At 32.5% G+C, this 16,130-nt stretch overlaps 2 protein-coding genes across 4 annotated transcripts in view; both read right to left on the bottom strand.

Moving 5' to 3' along the window:
- The window catches only part of LOC125811947 (synaptotagmin-5-like), a 64,718-nt gene extending 59,236 nt beyond the window's left edge, over positions 1-5,482 (bottom strand). The window contains exons 1-3 of one of the 3 annotated variants that reach the window (XM_049491496.1): positions 5,380-5,482; positions 4,561-4,613; positions 4,290-4,410 (exon numbers count right to left, since the gene is read on the bottom strand). The gene's annotated coding sequence lies outside the window, so the exon portion shown is untranslated. The remainder of the gene's footprint in view (positions 1-4,289; positions 4,411-4,560; positions 4,614-5,379) is intronic. The other 2 variants (XM_049491495.1, XM_049491494.1) reach the window with 2 other exon arrangements.
- On the bottom strand, positions 2,600-10,925 carry LOC125811897 (receptor-like protein 53). Its single transcript, XM_049491446.1, has 2 exons — positions 8,621-10,925; positions 2,600-3,150 (listed from the first exon to the last, which is right to left on the bottom strand). The coding sequence occupies exons 1-2, from the start codon at positions 10,923-10,925 to the stop codon at positions 2,600-2,602; spliced, it is 2,856 nt and encodes a 951-aa protein (XP_049347403.1).
- Positions 10,926-16,130: the final 5,205 nt, after the last annotated feature.

The following is a 16,130-nucleotide window of genomic DNA, read 5'->3' as shown; positions in this document are numbered from 1 at the left end:
TTTTGATGCACGTGCGTTGCACGTGAATGCCAATTATGTAATACACTATATTTTAAAATAAATAAATAAATATAAATATAAAATATAGAAAATATACTAAATTGAGTGTTTTAAGTTGAAAATATTATAGCAATTTAACATACATTCTTTTAAGAGATGGTATAGATGGATAAGTAGAAATTTGAACTCCTATTTTAAGTCATCCTTGTCCAACTTTCCATCAACTTTTCTTCTTCTTTCTGTTTTCCACAATACTTTTCAAAGGGAACTATTGTATGACTAAGTCAATTGAGGATAAAATAATAAATGAGCATTAAAGACATGATGTTACTCTATTTCATCTTCCCTATGACAAGAAGGGACACTTTAATCAAGCAAAACCAAGTTGTATGAATGCAATAAATTTTAGTGTAATTTTTTCACGAAATCTATATAATCATAAAAGGTCAAGACACGTCATTGAACCAATTATGAGAACAGTTAGGGTACGTTTGGGATAGAGAAACCAATTATAAGAATGCGATAATTTTTTATGCAAATTTTCCATGGAATTTATACAGTCATAAAAGGTCAATATTCCGAGTTAGTAATTAGTTGTCTCTTCTGCTATTTTCAAACTTGTTAGGTACACAATAGTTTTCACATTTTTCAAGTTAAAGAGGGAAAATCCATCAATATTCCATTCCACCTAAGGAAAAAAGTGATACAGTATTGTAAGTAGCGGACGATGACTTGTATGCCTTTGAGCCAATTTCCACAAAGACTAGAGAAAAAATAGATTGAATAACAAGATGAGTATTACTCACTTCTAACAACTTGTTACTCATATTTTGTAGTGTTCCACAAGACTTGTTAGAGGACCGAGAAGACTTAACAAAATAATTCTCTCTATGTCCTCTAATTTTCTCTAGATGTTGTGTTCATTTCGAAGTCATTAACTATCTCTGCAGTGTGTGTTACATCAAGATGATGTGAAATTGGTCCGATTATGTAGAAAAAATTTCTGCAGAACTTCTTAGAAATTTCCAATGGTAGAAACTATTGTTTGACCAAGTCAAGTGAGGAAAAAAATGAACAATAATTAAAGACATGATTTAAGTCCTTCATTTCCTCCTTGTGGAATTTTATACAAAATTTTGTTTGATATGTGTTTTCCTGCTTAATTAGTATGTTTTGAATAACTTGGTGAAGATCCTTCCACCTGCAGAGAAATTTCCGATTAGTTGTCTCTTGTGCTGTTTTCCAAAAGATTTTTCACATTAAGTTAATGAGGGAAATTCCATCTATATGATACAGTTCAAATATGAAGAGATGGAAAATAACCAAAGTAGTGGAGATGTTGTTTCTGTAGACCCTCGACTCAAGATAAAGGTATAGTGATCAAATTAAGAAGATAAAAAAAGTGATACACAAGCAAAGAAAACTGAGAGACCAATTGTATTGAAGGATCACATGTTTAGCTTACCATCTTTAAACATGAGGTGCCACATGACAGTTACAACAATTAATCCACAACTAGCAAAATACGACTCTCTTCTTCTTCTTCTTCGGACTCCAATGGACGAGGAGCATGCAATCAGTCTGATAAGAACATTCAGACAGAGTTTTTAGACTGCCAGGAATTTTAGTCTTCTCAGTTCCCTTGGAATCTTTCCAGTGAGCCGATTCCAGAGAGCATTTTTCCCAAAAACAAAAAAATTTCCTCATTCATAATCAAGCAGTATGAATTAGTTGTTGGATCACGTGAGACATAACACTCGTCATGAAGTATAAATATATGTAAAAATCTACCAAAATCAAAATCGCAGAAGTTGAAACTGAGTTAGAGAACATTTTAAGGATGTTTTATGACTAGAAAGATGAAGTACCACAAAATTATTAGCCACTTCTGTAGTTTTGAGCATTCTTCTACATCAATTTTCACAAATATAAACTTTCTAATATCAACTAATTTCAATCATGAACCAAACTCTATATGCTTACTGCACTGCTTTATCCAATTTTGTTGTATTAATGAACTATGTTGCTCGGACTCTCCTAAAATGTGATGATGTCGCACCCATGCTCAGGGGTGGACCTAGAGTCTGCTGAGGGGGTTCACCCAAACCCCCTCGGCAAAAAATTACGTTGTATATTTAAGGTATTTTTAAGAATTTTTATGTTTATATATTGATTTTGAACCTCCTGAATATAAGATTAGAGGTTGGTTTAGTGGTTGAGGGGTTCAAACCTCAAATCTTAAGCACTACTCTTTTTTTTTCGAACCCCCTTAATGAAAATCCTGGATCCGCCACTGCCCATGTTGGTTCCTTAATAAATACACAACTTTTGAAGAATCCAACACATACCCGTTGACATTTTTGAAAAATCTAAGTAACATAGCTAATGAGTTGCTGTGTAGATCACTTCTGTCAATTTGAAACAGAAACAAACTAACATAAATTGAATACTAAAATAACACACATATAATTATGTTTCTAACATATACAAACAACAAATAGAAAACTAAAAAAAAAAAGACAAAAACAGAACAGTTCACTTATTAGTCCACAAAATCAAACAAAGACAATTTAGCCCTCTCAATCTTCCATTAAGTCCTTCATCTCTGAGCTCTCTTCTTTGGCCTTCTTCTTTTGTGAGGCATGAGTCCATCAAAAAATTCCACAAACCACTTTGACTTACGATATTTAAACATGAGGCTCCACATGACAGTTCCAACGACAAGTCCAAAACTGTAGCCTATTACTACTGATTCCCAGGAAAATCCACTAAAAAAATATGACTCGCCTTCTTCTGCGGACTCCAATGGTTGAGGAACATGTGATGAATCACTCGTTCCACATGGCTTTGATAAAGGAAGACCACATAAATCAAGGTTTCTGCCATACGAATCATTTTCGAATGTGTTGAACTGTAGACCGTGAGGAATTGGTCCGACGAGATGATTTGTAGAGACGTTTAAGAAGGACAGAAAGTTCATTCTTGTCAGTTCCTGCAGAATCTTTCCAGTGAGCCAATTCCAGGAGAGATCTAAAGCTTCAAGCGTATTCAATTGCCCCAGTTCCATTGGAATATGACCTATGAGATTGTTATGGGATAAATTGAGTAGCCAAAGTGAGCTAAGATCCTTTAGTGTTTTCGGAATGACACCTTCAAAATGGTTGCTTGAGAGATCTATGGTTGTCATAATTGTGTTGATTCTTTGTAGCTCAATATCCTGCCCTTTGATTACCAAACTCAATGAATCCTCATACGAAACTGTAGTTACTGAAGTTGTTGCATGATAAATCTAATAAGATAAGCGAGCTCATGTTACAAATGGATAAAGGTAGTCGACCCAGAAGGGAGTTAAATTTCAGATCAAGATACCCTAGATTATGGAAATGCAGTTGTGGTAGGTAACCTGTCAAAAGATTATGTGAAATATTTAGGTACCACAAGTTGTCCCACCTCATGCCGCTAAACCAGTCAGGAATTTGACCACGAATCATATTGTTAGAAATATCCAAGTACACAAGTGTCTTTACATTTCTCAAGAAGTGTGGAAAATCCTTCAGTTGACAAGATGATAAGAATAAAGATGATAGGCTAAGAAAGGTGATATTCACTCCCTCATCAATGGTGATGTTATTTGATGAAAGTCCAAGGGTTTTAAGGTTTGTGAGATTCACAAGTGATTGAGGAAAAGAACCACTGAGTTGATTATTGCTTAAATGCAGTTCTTTTAATGTTGGGTTTGTTTTGATCACTTCATCGGCTAGTCCTCTGAATCGGTTATGTTGGAGCGACACTGAAGATAGCAAAGGTAGGCTAAACACCCAAGATGGTATGGTACCATCCCATTGCATCTCTAATTCCATAGTAATACCCTCACTTCCATCTTCAATAATAGAAATCCCTGCAGTGGCATATACATGAGATCAAGCATTTGTTAAATGTAGTGAGATTCATCCTCACAAGCAGTTTCTTTTATTAAGGATTAACTGGCACGAGATGATTGGAATGCTCTTTGAGGTTTGAATATCGTTTATACCCTTGCCTGTCTCAAATTATTTGTCACATTTTGACATCTCAAGAGGCTATAAATGGCAGGAAAATGTTATGCCGTTTTTTTTTTTATGGTGGTGGTGTCCGTGCAGGGAAATGTTACGCTACTCCAGACATAAGCATGCCATAAAGACCTAGAGGACTGATAAGTTTGTTCATATGTATAAGTGAATCCTAAAACTTTTAGGTAGTACAATATACAAGAGCTTTGAGGCAGGTTACACAAGCCATAATCTACTAACCTGTGAATTGTGGAGCAACTGTATCAAGAGTGAACTTTGAAAATTTTAACGACGCCAAAATCACAGGCCTATATTGTTCCAAAACTGGCTCCACACTTGACTTTACTAGTTCTGATGCTGCCTGAATGACCCCATATACCCATACCGACTCAATTAGCAACAAAGAAGTTCCAACAATCATAAATTAGAACCAAAAAAAGGGGGAAATGAAAAATTGCAGAATCGCAATAGAGTGGAAAACTAAACTATGTATAGACATTGAACCCCTAACCTCATCCACATATGGCCAGATCTTTTCAAGATGAGAATTAAGCCATGCCAACTGTAAGAACAAAATTGAAAAATTCAAAAGGTCATTTTTTGCCCTCAACAAACTAAATCACAAGATGTATTCTAGATAGAAATTAAACAAAGTCCATAAAGGGACAGTCTTGCAACCAAAGACCATAATTTGAACCATAATGCACTAATTTAATCTCAATGATCTTATATGGTCACTATGTGCTCAAAAACAGAAAAGGACATCAACAGTGTGTTTGGTAAAATCTTATTTTCCATCAAAAAGGAACAAACAATTATCTCAACATATAGACATTATTATCAATCTTTACTACTCACATATTTTTCACCAAAACACTATCCAATTTGCTGATTCAATCTACAATAAATGTCTTTTCCCAGAAAAAAATCCATCACGAAAAACATTTTCCAGAAAATAAGTCATTTTACAGATTTATGATAAATGACATTGCTTTAGCTACAAGTACGGCAAAATCCAGTAGCTTTGGTTTAACCCTATATTAATGTTAAGATGTATAAATAGTCTTTTCAGTCAATGTTGCTCGGACTCTTCAAAAATGGTGATGGGTGATGGGTGATGGGTTACTGTCGTATACTCCAAACTAGTGCAACTTTAGAGAATCCGACACGGGTACAAACAACATTTTTTGAGAGTCCGAACAACATAATTTTCAGAAACCCAACAAAGCAAAAAAGAACCAATGGTCTAGAACCCATATAAACTAAAAATTCTGACTCCGCCACTACGTCCTACCAAATACATCCTAAAGAAAAGTTAAAGACTTCATCTTTTGCTGATTTGAGAAAACAACCCAAGAAGGGTATTGTTCTGGTGTGAAGATTTTTCTTGAATCTTCCACTGTCCTTCTAGCAAATGCAGCAATTCCACTAGCCTTAACAATTCAACCAAAAAAACAACATAAATACAAAAAACCCCAAAAATGGAAAAAACTAAAAATCCAAAAAAATTGAAGTAAGAAAAAACAAAAACTTTAGTTGACTAAATCACAACATCTATTCTAGATAGAAAATAAACAAAGTCCATAAAGGGACAGTCTTGCAACCAAAGACCACAATTTGAACCATACTGCATGAATTTAATCTCAATGATCTTATATGGTCACTATGTGCTCCAAAAACAGATAAGGACATCAACGGTGTGCTTGTAATCTCTTTTTTCTGATTTTGGCTGCTAGAACATATGTTTTGCGAAAACATTTTCCACCAAAAAGGAGCAAACAATTATCTCAACATATAAACATTATTATCAATCTTTACTACTCAAATATTTTTCACCAAAACACTATCCGATTTTCTTATTCAATCTTCAATAAATGTCTTCTCCCAGAAAAGCTTTCCATTCTCCAACCAAACACAAAAAACATTTTCCAGAAAATAAGTCATTTTTCAGATTTATGATAACTGACATTGCTTTAGCTACAAGTACATCAAAATCCAGTAGCTTTGGTTTAACCCTATATTAATGTTATAAGATGTAAAAATAGTCTTTTCAGTCAATGTTGCTCGGACTCTTCAAAAATGGTTACGGTTGATGGTTAGTGTCGTATAATCCAAACTAGTGCAACTTTAGAGAATCCAAAATGGGTACAAACAACATTTTCTGAGAGTCCGAGCAACATAGCTTTCAGAAACCCAACAAAACAAAAAGAACAGTGGTCTAGAACACATAAACTAAAAATTCTGACTCCGCCACTACGTCCTACCAAATACATCCTAAAAAAGGTGAGATTTTGAATCTGTTTTTGGAGTTTTCTTTTTATGGGGTTTTCCTAAAAGATGAATTCTTGAAAAAAAATTACATCTTGAGATTCACTGAAACTTAAAATTGTTGAAAGAAGAACTCAAAGTTGGGATTTTTAATCTGTTTTTTGGAGTTTTCTTCTGGTGGGGTTCTTCCAACAGGTAAATTCTTGAAAAAATAATAATTAAAAAGTATATCTTGAGACTCAATGAAAGTTGTAATATGTATTGAAAAGTGAAACTTAGTTTTAATTTGTTTGTCTAGTTTTTACCTATTTGATATAAGTCTAAGAAAGTTAAAAAAAATCTTTGAATCGTATGCTTTTAAAATGATTTTTAAACATGTCACGTGGAATATTGAAATTTAAAATTCAAAATAAAAAAAGTACATATAAGTAAAGAAGAATTTTAATGATATAATATTAAATTAAAGTTATATAAAAAGACATATCAAAATATCTTTTACTGTTATAGTCTTAAACATATATTATGTGAAACGTTGAAATAAAAAGATGTTCAAAATGAAAAAAATTATTCTTTTTGAGACAAATTAAAGTACGATAAATAAATTAAAATTATAAAAATATTTCAAAAAATAATAAAACAAACAAATTAAAACGAAGAAAACTGATGTTTTCAATCATCTTTCTTGTTATAATCAAAGCTTTGAACGGCCATTACCAGACAAAGATACTTTAATTGTTTTCAAAGTGTCCAAACTAAAATTAGGAATGTCATTTTTCTGACAGGTGAGTTGACTATTTGTGGGGCAATATTTTTAACCAATTATATTTTGCCATGTGGTCAAATTATGTAAAGTTTTAATTTATCTTTCTTAAGTTTTAAATAATTTGATTATATTTTTCTCTTTGTTAAATTAAATTTTGGGAATAAGTCTATTTTAGTCCATCAAAAATAACTTTGACATGTAGTTTTGCAGATAGTAAAGATCCAGATGAAACTGAATCACAGGTCTTGAATTTGAACCTGAAAAATAAAAAGAAATCCTTATATAGAGCGTTTTGCCCTTTTAAAAAAAACCTTTCCCTCATTGATAATCAAACACTATGAATTAGTTGTTAAACAACCAGAGACGTAACTTTCGTTCACGAAGTATAAATATATGTAAAAAAAATTACCAAAATCAAAATCACGGAAGTTGATACTGAGTTAGAGAACATTTTAAGGCTGATTTATGTTTAGAAAGATGCAGAACCACAAAATTATTAACCAATTCTGTAGTTTTGAGTACTCTTCTGCATCAATTTTTTTAAAAATTAACTTTCTAATATTAAGTGATTTCAATCACAAACCAAACTGATATATTTGATTACTGCTTTGCTTTTTCCTGTTTTGTTATGCTGATGAGTTATGTTGCTCCGAATCTCCTAAAATATAATGACACCAGCGTTGGTTACTTAAAATTGCACTACTTTTGAAGAATCCAACACGTCCCGTTGACATTTTTGAAGAGTTTGAGTAACATAGCTAATGAGCAGCCGTGTAGATCACTTCTATCAACTTGAAACAAAAACAAACTAACATAACTTGAATAACTATTGATATTAAAATAACACACATATAATTATGTTTCTATCAAACATAGATAAACAACAAACAGAAAATGAAAAATACAAAAACAGAACCAGAAAAGTTCACTAATTATTCCACAAAATCAAACAAAGACAAGTTGGCCCTCTCAATCTTCCATTAAGTCCGTCGTCTCTGAGCTCTCTTCTTTGGCCTTCTTCTTTTGTGAGGCATGAGTCCATCGAAAAATTCCACAAACCATTTTGGCTTACGATATTTAAACATGAGACTCCACATGACAGTTCCAACAACTAGTCCAAAACTGTAGCCTATGACTACTGATTCCCACGTAAATCCACTAAAAAAATATGACTCGCCTTCTTCTTCGGACTCCAATTGTTGAGGAACATGCGATGAATCACCCGTTCCACATTTCTTTGTTAAAGGAACACCACATAAATCAAGGTTGCCACCATATGAGTCATTTTCAAATGTGTTGAATTGCCGACCTTGAGGAATTGGTCCGACGAGATGATTTTGAGAGAGGTTTAAGAAGGCGAGAAAGTTTATTCTTGTCAATTCCTGTGGAATCTTTCCAGTGAGCCGATTCCAAGAGAGATCTAAAGCTTCAAGCATACTCAATTGTCCTAATTTCATTGGAATATCTCCTCTGAGATTGTTATGAGATAAATTGAGTAGCCAAAGTGATCTGAGATCCTTTAGTGTTTTCGGAATGACACCTTCAAAATGGTTGCGTGAGAGATCTATGGTTGTCATAATTGTGCTGATTCTTTCTAGCTCAATATCCTGCCCTTTGATTACCAAACTCACTGAATCCTCATACGATGTGACAAATGGCGAATACAACGCAGATTCCATGTACTTGATATTTCCTGTGTCTTCACCATCTAATTTGATCATTGCCTTGAAGTTTCCAAAAACTTTTGCAGGAAGTGAGCCACTGAAATCATTACGAGAAAGATCAAAAATTCGCAACTTGGGAAAGCAAAACTTAGTCTGACACATACTTATAGGTCCATGGAACTTGTTCGACTTTAATATAAGGACCTGCAGCTCTTGAAGAATTCCGAGCCAAGCTGGAAACGTGTCATTTATAGCATTGTTCCCCATATCAAGGACTAGTAGACCATTACACTTGAGCAACGACACAGGAACAGGTCCTTCAAATCGATTACCATTTATGACAATGGTACTCAACGAAGTGCTGTGTACACATAATGGGGGAAGACTCCCTGTGAAATCGTTCCTTCTTAAGTCTAGCACCATTAGACTAGCCACGCTTCCCAAGCAATGTGGAACTGAGTCACTGAAGTAGTTGTGTGATAAATCTAATAAGATAAGCGAACTCATGTTACAAATGGATAAAGGTAGTGGACCCTGAAGGGAGTTAAATTTCAGATCAAGATACTGTAGGTTATGGTAACGAAATTGTGGTAGGTGGCCTGTTAATGAATTATGAGAAAGGTTTAGGAACTGCAACGAGTCCCACCTCATGCCGCTAAACCAGTCAGGAATTTGACCACGAATCTTATTGTTAGAAATATCCAAGTACACAAGTGTCTTTACATTTCTCAAGAAGTGTGGAAAATCCTTCAGTTGACAAGATGATAAGAATAAAGATGATAGGCTAAGAAAGGTGATATTCATACCCTCATCAACGGTGATGTTATTTGATGAAATTCCAAGGGTTTCAAGGTTTGTGAGATTCACAAGTGATTGAGGAAAAGAACCACTGAGTTGATTATTGCTTAAATGCAGTTCTTTTAATGTTGGGTTTGTTTTGATCACTTCATCGGCTAGTCCTCTGAATCGGTTATGTTGGAGCGACAGTGAAGGTAGCAAAGGTAGGCTAAACACCCAAGATGGTATGGTACCATTCAGTGAGTTGTAAGACAAATCCAGTGAGAGAACATTTTGGAGCATGCTTGGGTTGCTAGGCAGTGGGCCAGATAGGGAATTACTCGACATGTCTAAGTATTCAAGATGTGTCAAGTTTAAAATTGAAGCGGGAAATGGACCGATGAAGCTGTTTTCAGAAAGACGTAAATAACGTAGCTCTTGGAGGTTAGAGAAAACATCAGGAATTTCACCTGAATAGGAGTTGGAAGAAAGATCTAGCTCTTGGAGGTTAGAGAAAACATCAGGAATTTCACCTGAAAAGGAGTTGTCAGAAAGACGTAAATAACGTAGCTCTTGGAGGTTAGAGAAAACATCAGGAATTTCACCTGAAAAGGAGTTGGAAGAAAGATCTAAATAATATAGCTCTTGGAGGTTAGAGAAAACATCAGGAATTTCACCTGAAAAGGAGTTGGAGGAAAGATCTAAATAACTTAGCTTTTGGAGGTTAGAGAAAACATCAAGAATTTCACCTGAAAAGGAGTTGGAGGAAAGATCTAAACATGTGAGGTGCTTCAATTTAGATATTGTGGAAGGAATATGGCCAGTGAAATGATTAAAAGATAAAATCAACTCCGTAATTTGTGTTAGGTTGCCTATGGAATCAGGAATGGAACCAGAGAATTGACATCTATGGAGGCTCAAGATATTCAAGGATTTCAAGGTGCCAATTGAATCAGGAATGGAACCAGAGATGCCTGTGTATGATATATCCAACTCCGTTAAGGAAGAAGAAATATTCGGAGATGAGATGTTGACTTCAGAGAGAGAAAGTATCTCCAGATTTGTGAAGTTCTGAAGCATTGCTTCAAATGTTCTCTCATCAAGTTGTAATTCATACTCATAAGGAGGAGAAAGATCAAGTGAAACCAAATTGTTAAGGTATGAGATTTCTGTTGGGATTTTCCCATCAAAGCCAGAGAGTTTTAGATGCCTCAAATTCCTCAATCGGCCAATGTTATGTGGGATCGAAGAAGAAGGATTAAAGTAACTGTTATGAAGGTTTAGTGTGTGGAGATGATGAAGCTTGAAGAGGCTGCTATTGGGATGAATACTTACAGGTATCAGTGATGAGATGTCTCCAAGAGGGAGAGCTAGTAACTCCAGATTTGTAAAGTTGTGAAGCATTGCTTCAAATGTTCTCTCATCAAGTTGTAATTCATACTCATAAGGAGGAGAAAGATCAAGTGAAACCAAATTGGAAAGGTATGAGATTTCTGTTGGGATTTTTCCACTAAAGTGAGACCATGAAAGGTTCAGATGTCTCAAATTCGTCAACCGGCCAATGTTATGTGGGATTGAAGACCAATTGAAGTCATTATTAGCAAGGTTTAGTGTGTGGAGATGATGAAGTTGGAAGAGGCTACTATTGGGATGAAAAGTGCCAAAAAGCTGACTACAACTAAGGTCTAACCCGATAACATGACCGTTTAATAAGTCACAAGTGACTCCATCCCAACTGCAGCAATCCCTACTCTCATTCCAAGACTCTGTTTTTGGGAAAGAAGCTCCATCACACAGAAAACTAAAGTACTCTTCGGACATATTTTGAAAGGATTGCTTAAACTGAAGCAAAGCAGAAGCTTCAGTGGGAGAGCAAAGATGATGATCAAAGGAAGAAGAAAAGCATTCACTTATTAGCAACACAAAACACAGAAATGAATAAAAGAAAAAGAAACGTCCCATTTTTTGTTTGTTTGTTTTCAGCAAATAACAGGATGTTTGTTCTCTTTTTACAAATCAATCAGCATTATCCACATATATATATACTAGTTTCAGTTTTCATACATAAATTGTATACCTATAACATACTGATTAATGTAATCCTACAAGTAAAGTTTCAAGAAGGTAGGATATACACAGACCTTAATGAAGTAAGAATACAAACAACAAAAAATATCAATGAAAAAATATGATATAAAGTTAGAATAATCAAATCTTACTCAAAACATTAAGAAGTTTATACAATGATATTGAAATAATTGCGCTGAATTTCATAAGTTGATATAATAATATTAAAATAGTATTGATTTCACTACATCAAAAATGATCTATAACGGCAATTAATTAAGTTTAATTGCCGCTAAATAAATATGTATTTTTAACGGCAATTAACACTCTTTGCATATGTCCCTAAACCCTTTAGCGACATTGGATCTAATGACAGTTAACTAAAACCGGTAAAATCTTTAACACTTTTATTAATGTGTATATTTATTGCCGCTAAGAGTTGTTTTTATTATAGTGTTTGTTGCAGTGATTGTAATTCAAAGAATACACCAAAAAACAAATTTGATCTTTTTTAACACCCAACAATTTATTTTGCATGATGCAAAAGGTTTTACCGTTTGGTAGACTTTAGAATATTTAATAATGAGAAAATAAAAATAGAAAGAGGAATAAAAAAGATAGAAATAATAATATGGGTTCATGCTGATCGTCAATATATAAATAAGTCATTAAAATAAGTAGCCAGATAAGAAAGGATGCTATAATTAACTAAGTAAGTACTATTTAATTTCTTAATTATTACAATGACCTCTACATTAAATAAAGTAAACAGTTAACTAAACACTATTTCATAAAGTAGTGTTGTTGACTTGTCTATAAATGCATGGGACTGTAAGGTAGAAAAAGGGCGACTAATTTATTTGTGGCCTGCAAAAAGAAAAGTTGTCCCAAGTGTTAACTCAATTTCCAGGAAGACTCAAAGTCTTTAAGTCAGTCTTGTTTGATAGTGCCAGTTATATTATATTTGTTTTGTTCAACTTTGGGATAAATGGTGAGAAAATAATACAACTTTTACATCACCAACTACGTAACTTGTGGTCCATGGATGAGTACTAGTCACTTCTAACAACTTGTTACTCCCTATGTCCTCATTTTCTGTTGTTCATTTCGATGTCATTAACTATCTCTGCAGTGTGTGTTACGCAAGATGATGTGAAATTTGTCCCGTTACGTAACACACACTATAGAAAAAAGTTATGCTTGACTAAGTCAAGTAAGAAAAAAAAAAAACAACAATTAAAGATGATGTGAAGTTGGTCCCATTATGTGGAAAAAAATTCTGCAGAACTTCTAAGAAATTTCCAATGAGAGAAACTATTTCTTGACGAAGTCAAGTGAGGAAAAAATTGAACAATAATACCGTGTGGAATTTTTATTTTTTCTTTTATTTGCTTTTTATTCAAAATTTTGTTTGATATGTGTCTTAATTTTCTGCATAATTAGCATGTTTTGAATAACTTGGTGAAGATCATTTTATGAGAAATTTCCAAGACTTTTCATATTTAGTTAATGAGGGAAACTCCATCTATATGATACAGTTCAAACACGAAGAGATGGAGAATAACCAAAGTAGTAGAGAGGGTGTTTTCGTTGACCACTGCAAAAAAAATGTGAATTATACATTGGGATTTTTCTGGGGATTATTAATGAAAATTCGTAGAAAAATATGTTTCCTACGGATTTTCCTATCAAAAAGAATCCGAAGGTAAAACCTTCGTAGGTAATTATTTCCTGTGAATTTCAAAATCCCCAAGTAATTTACCTAGGGATTTAAATTTTGCAGGTAAATAACGTGCGAATTTTCTTGCAAAAAACACCAAAAATATCCCAAATTTTTTCCAATTTATTCACAAGTAAATCCACGTAAAGATATTCTAATAAATCTTTAAAAATTTCTTGTAAATATTATTAATTATTATTTCCCAGTTACATCTAACACCACTCACCCCACTGCCCACCCATTTATCTTGCATACCATTCATCACATACCACTTGAACACAATTTTAATTCCCCCACCCAGAGTGCCCAGTTGAATTTGTTGGTGCCCACCCATTTATTGTTGCTCTTTGAAATTTTATTCTACTTGTGTTTAGTCGTAGCATTATAAATGCTAATCTTTTCATGTCATATCAATAAAGTAAAAAAATATATTTTAAATGTTGGCTAAAGTTCATTTGATTTAACTCTTAAAAAGTGAAATTATATATTTAAAATAAATCACCACCACCCAACATATCATGAAAATTTTATGCTTACACTTTCTATGAGATAATATCCATAGCTAAGCATATTAAACGTAGACAAAATTTATATTATACATACAAAGTTCTTATAAATAAATAATTGAAAATATAAATAAATCTATATGTTTAAATTAAAGTGCAAGAAAGTTATAACCAATAATTGATAGTACATCTTATTAGGTATTTGTGGTTTTATAATTTTAATTTATGTTTTAATAATTATATTTTAATATACTTAATAATAAATATTTGCAAATAAATAACATTTAATAACTTACCATAGAGAAATTATATCATATTTAATGCTTGTAAGAAAAAATTATATATAAATTTGCTATATAGTTAAAATTTATTTATTTTTCATTTAATATAATTCTATCAACTAGGGGTTGATTAAAATTCACATTAATAATGTATATACTTTAATTTTACTCTACTTAAACAGTGATTGACTTATTCAATAATTCGAAATTTAATATAAAGTAATATCTAATAAAAAATAAATATATTTATGATAGTTATTTTTCTAAGGATAAATAACTAGCCATATAATTTTAATGCTTTGTATCTTTAAAAAAAAAAAAAAACGGCATCATTGGTTTTTAGGACTAAATATTGTAACTATATATAAGTTAAAAATATTGTTCATGACATTTGTGGTAATGTTCTAATATAGTGTTAGATTAATATTATTGTATAATAATTTATTTAATCTAAAAGTAGAGTATATATTGAACAATAAAATTCTTTCTAATGTCATTGCTATTTTTTATATTATTATAGTTTTAGATTTTGTTAAATATATTTTAAAGAAAATATTTCTTGAAGACTCCAAATAAAAAAATCCTTAGATTCCAAGAAAATACTTCCAATTAAATTGTATTTAAAAAATTCAAGTATGCATTCCTCTAAAAATCTTCAACCAAATTCACAACAATAAAATCCCCAAGTAATTCTCCAGGTAAATCCTCAAGAAATAAATTCCCAACAAAATTCGTAGAACATGAATCCTCAGGTAATAACACGTATAAAGTTATTTGCAAATAAATTTTCAAGTAATTATTTCTAGCTAAATCTGCAAATAGGTTTTTCTAGGAATTTTCTTGCAAACATACTAAAAAAATAATTTTTATATTACTTGCGAATTTACCTATGAAAATGCTACTTGCAAATTATTTTTCCCAAATAATTCCCCAGGTAATAATTTTGTAAAAATGGCGCTAAAGTTATCTTCCAATTTTTCTGGGAAATTATTTTTCGCATGTAGAGAAGTCTAGAATTTAGGAATTTCATATTTCTGCAGGAAATATCTGCGAAAATAATCCCCAAATGAAATTCCTAGGTAATTTACAGTTTCTAGTAGTGGACCCTCGACTCAAGATAAATGTGTAGTGATCTACACTACTTTAGGGGTAATTAATTAATGGCTATAGCTTAATTGCTACTAAACATGTATTTTTAGTGGCAATTAGCACTTTTTGTAAGTGTCTCTAAAGCCTATAGAGACATTGAATCCAATGACAATTAATTAATACCAGTAAAGATTTTAGCACTCTTTGTTAATGTGTATATTTATTGTTGCTAAAACTTGTTTTTGTCGTAGATTTGTAGTGAAATGTAGCCTATGACCACTGATTCCCACGTAAATCCACTGATTAATTTATTCACTTTTGTCATTTTATTTTAAAATGTAATGTTTTATATTTGTTTTAAAGTGCCTACTTGGGAGTGCAAAAATGATGCTCAAAGGAAAGAAGAAAATCATAGACTTATTAGCAACACAAAACAGAGAAATGAATAAAAGAAAAAGAGACTCTTTTTTGTATTCACCAAATAACAGGATGTTCTCAGGGATTAGAGTATGTAAGAGAACTCGATGATCACAAAGCAGAAGAATACAATATAATAATAAAACTATAGATAGATTTTAGTTAAAAGTATTTGAACATTGTAACTTGTTAGGTACACAAGACTTTTCACATTAAGTTAATGAGGGAAAATCCATCAATATTCCATTCCACCTAAGGAAATAAGGGATGCGGTAATGTAAATAGCGGACGATGACTTGTAAGCCTTTATAGATCTAGAGATGATCTAATCAATTCATTCTTTGATGTTTAAAATCATGGACGAAACATCAAAGAATGATGGCTTTAAAAAATTTCACAATTCATTTTAGCTTTAAACATGAGGCTCCACATGACAGTTACAACAACTAATCCACAGCTATGACCACTGATTCCCACGTAAATCCACTAGAAAAATACGACTCTTCTTCGGACTCCAATGGATGAGGAA

This window comes from Solanum verrucosum, unplaced genomic scaffold (genome assembly GCF_900185275.1).
Source record: "Solanum verrucosum unplaced genomic scaffold, falcon-dt-bn FXZP01000238.1, whole genome shotgun sequence".
In the NCBI taxonomy this organism is placed as follows: Eukaryota; Viridiplantae; Streptophyta; class Magnoliopsida; order Solanales; family Solanaceae; genus Solanum; species Solanum verrucosum.
The sequence above is the reverse complement of the archived record's forward strand: the minus strand, read 5'-3'. Positions and strand labels throughout refer to the sequence as shown.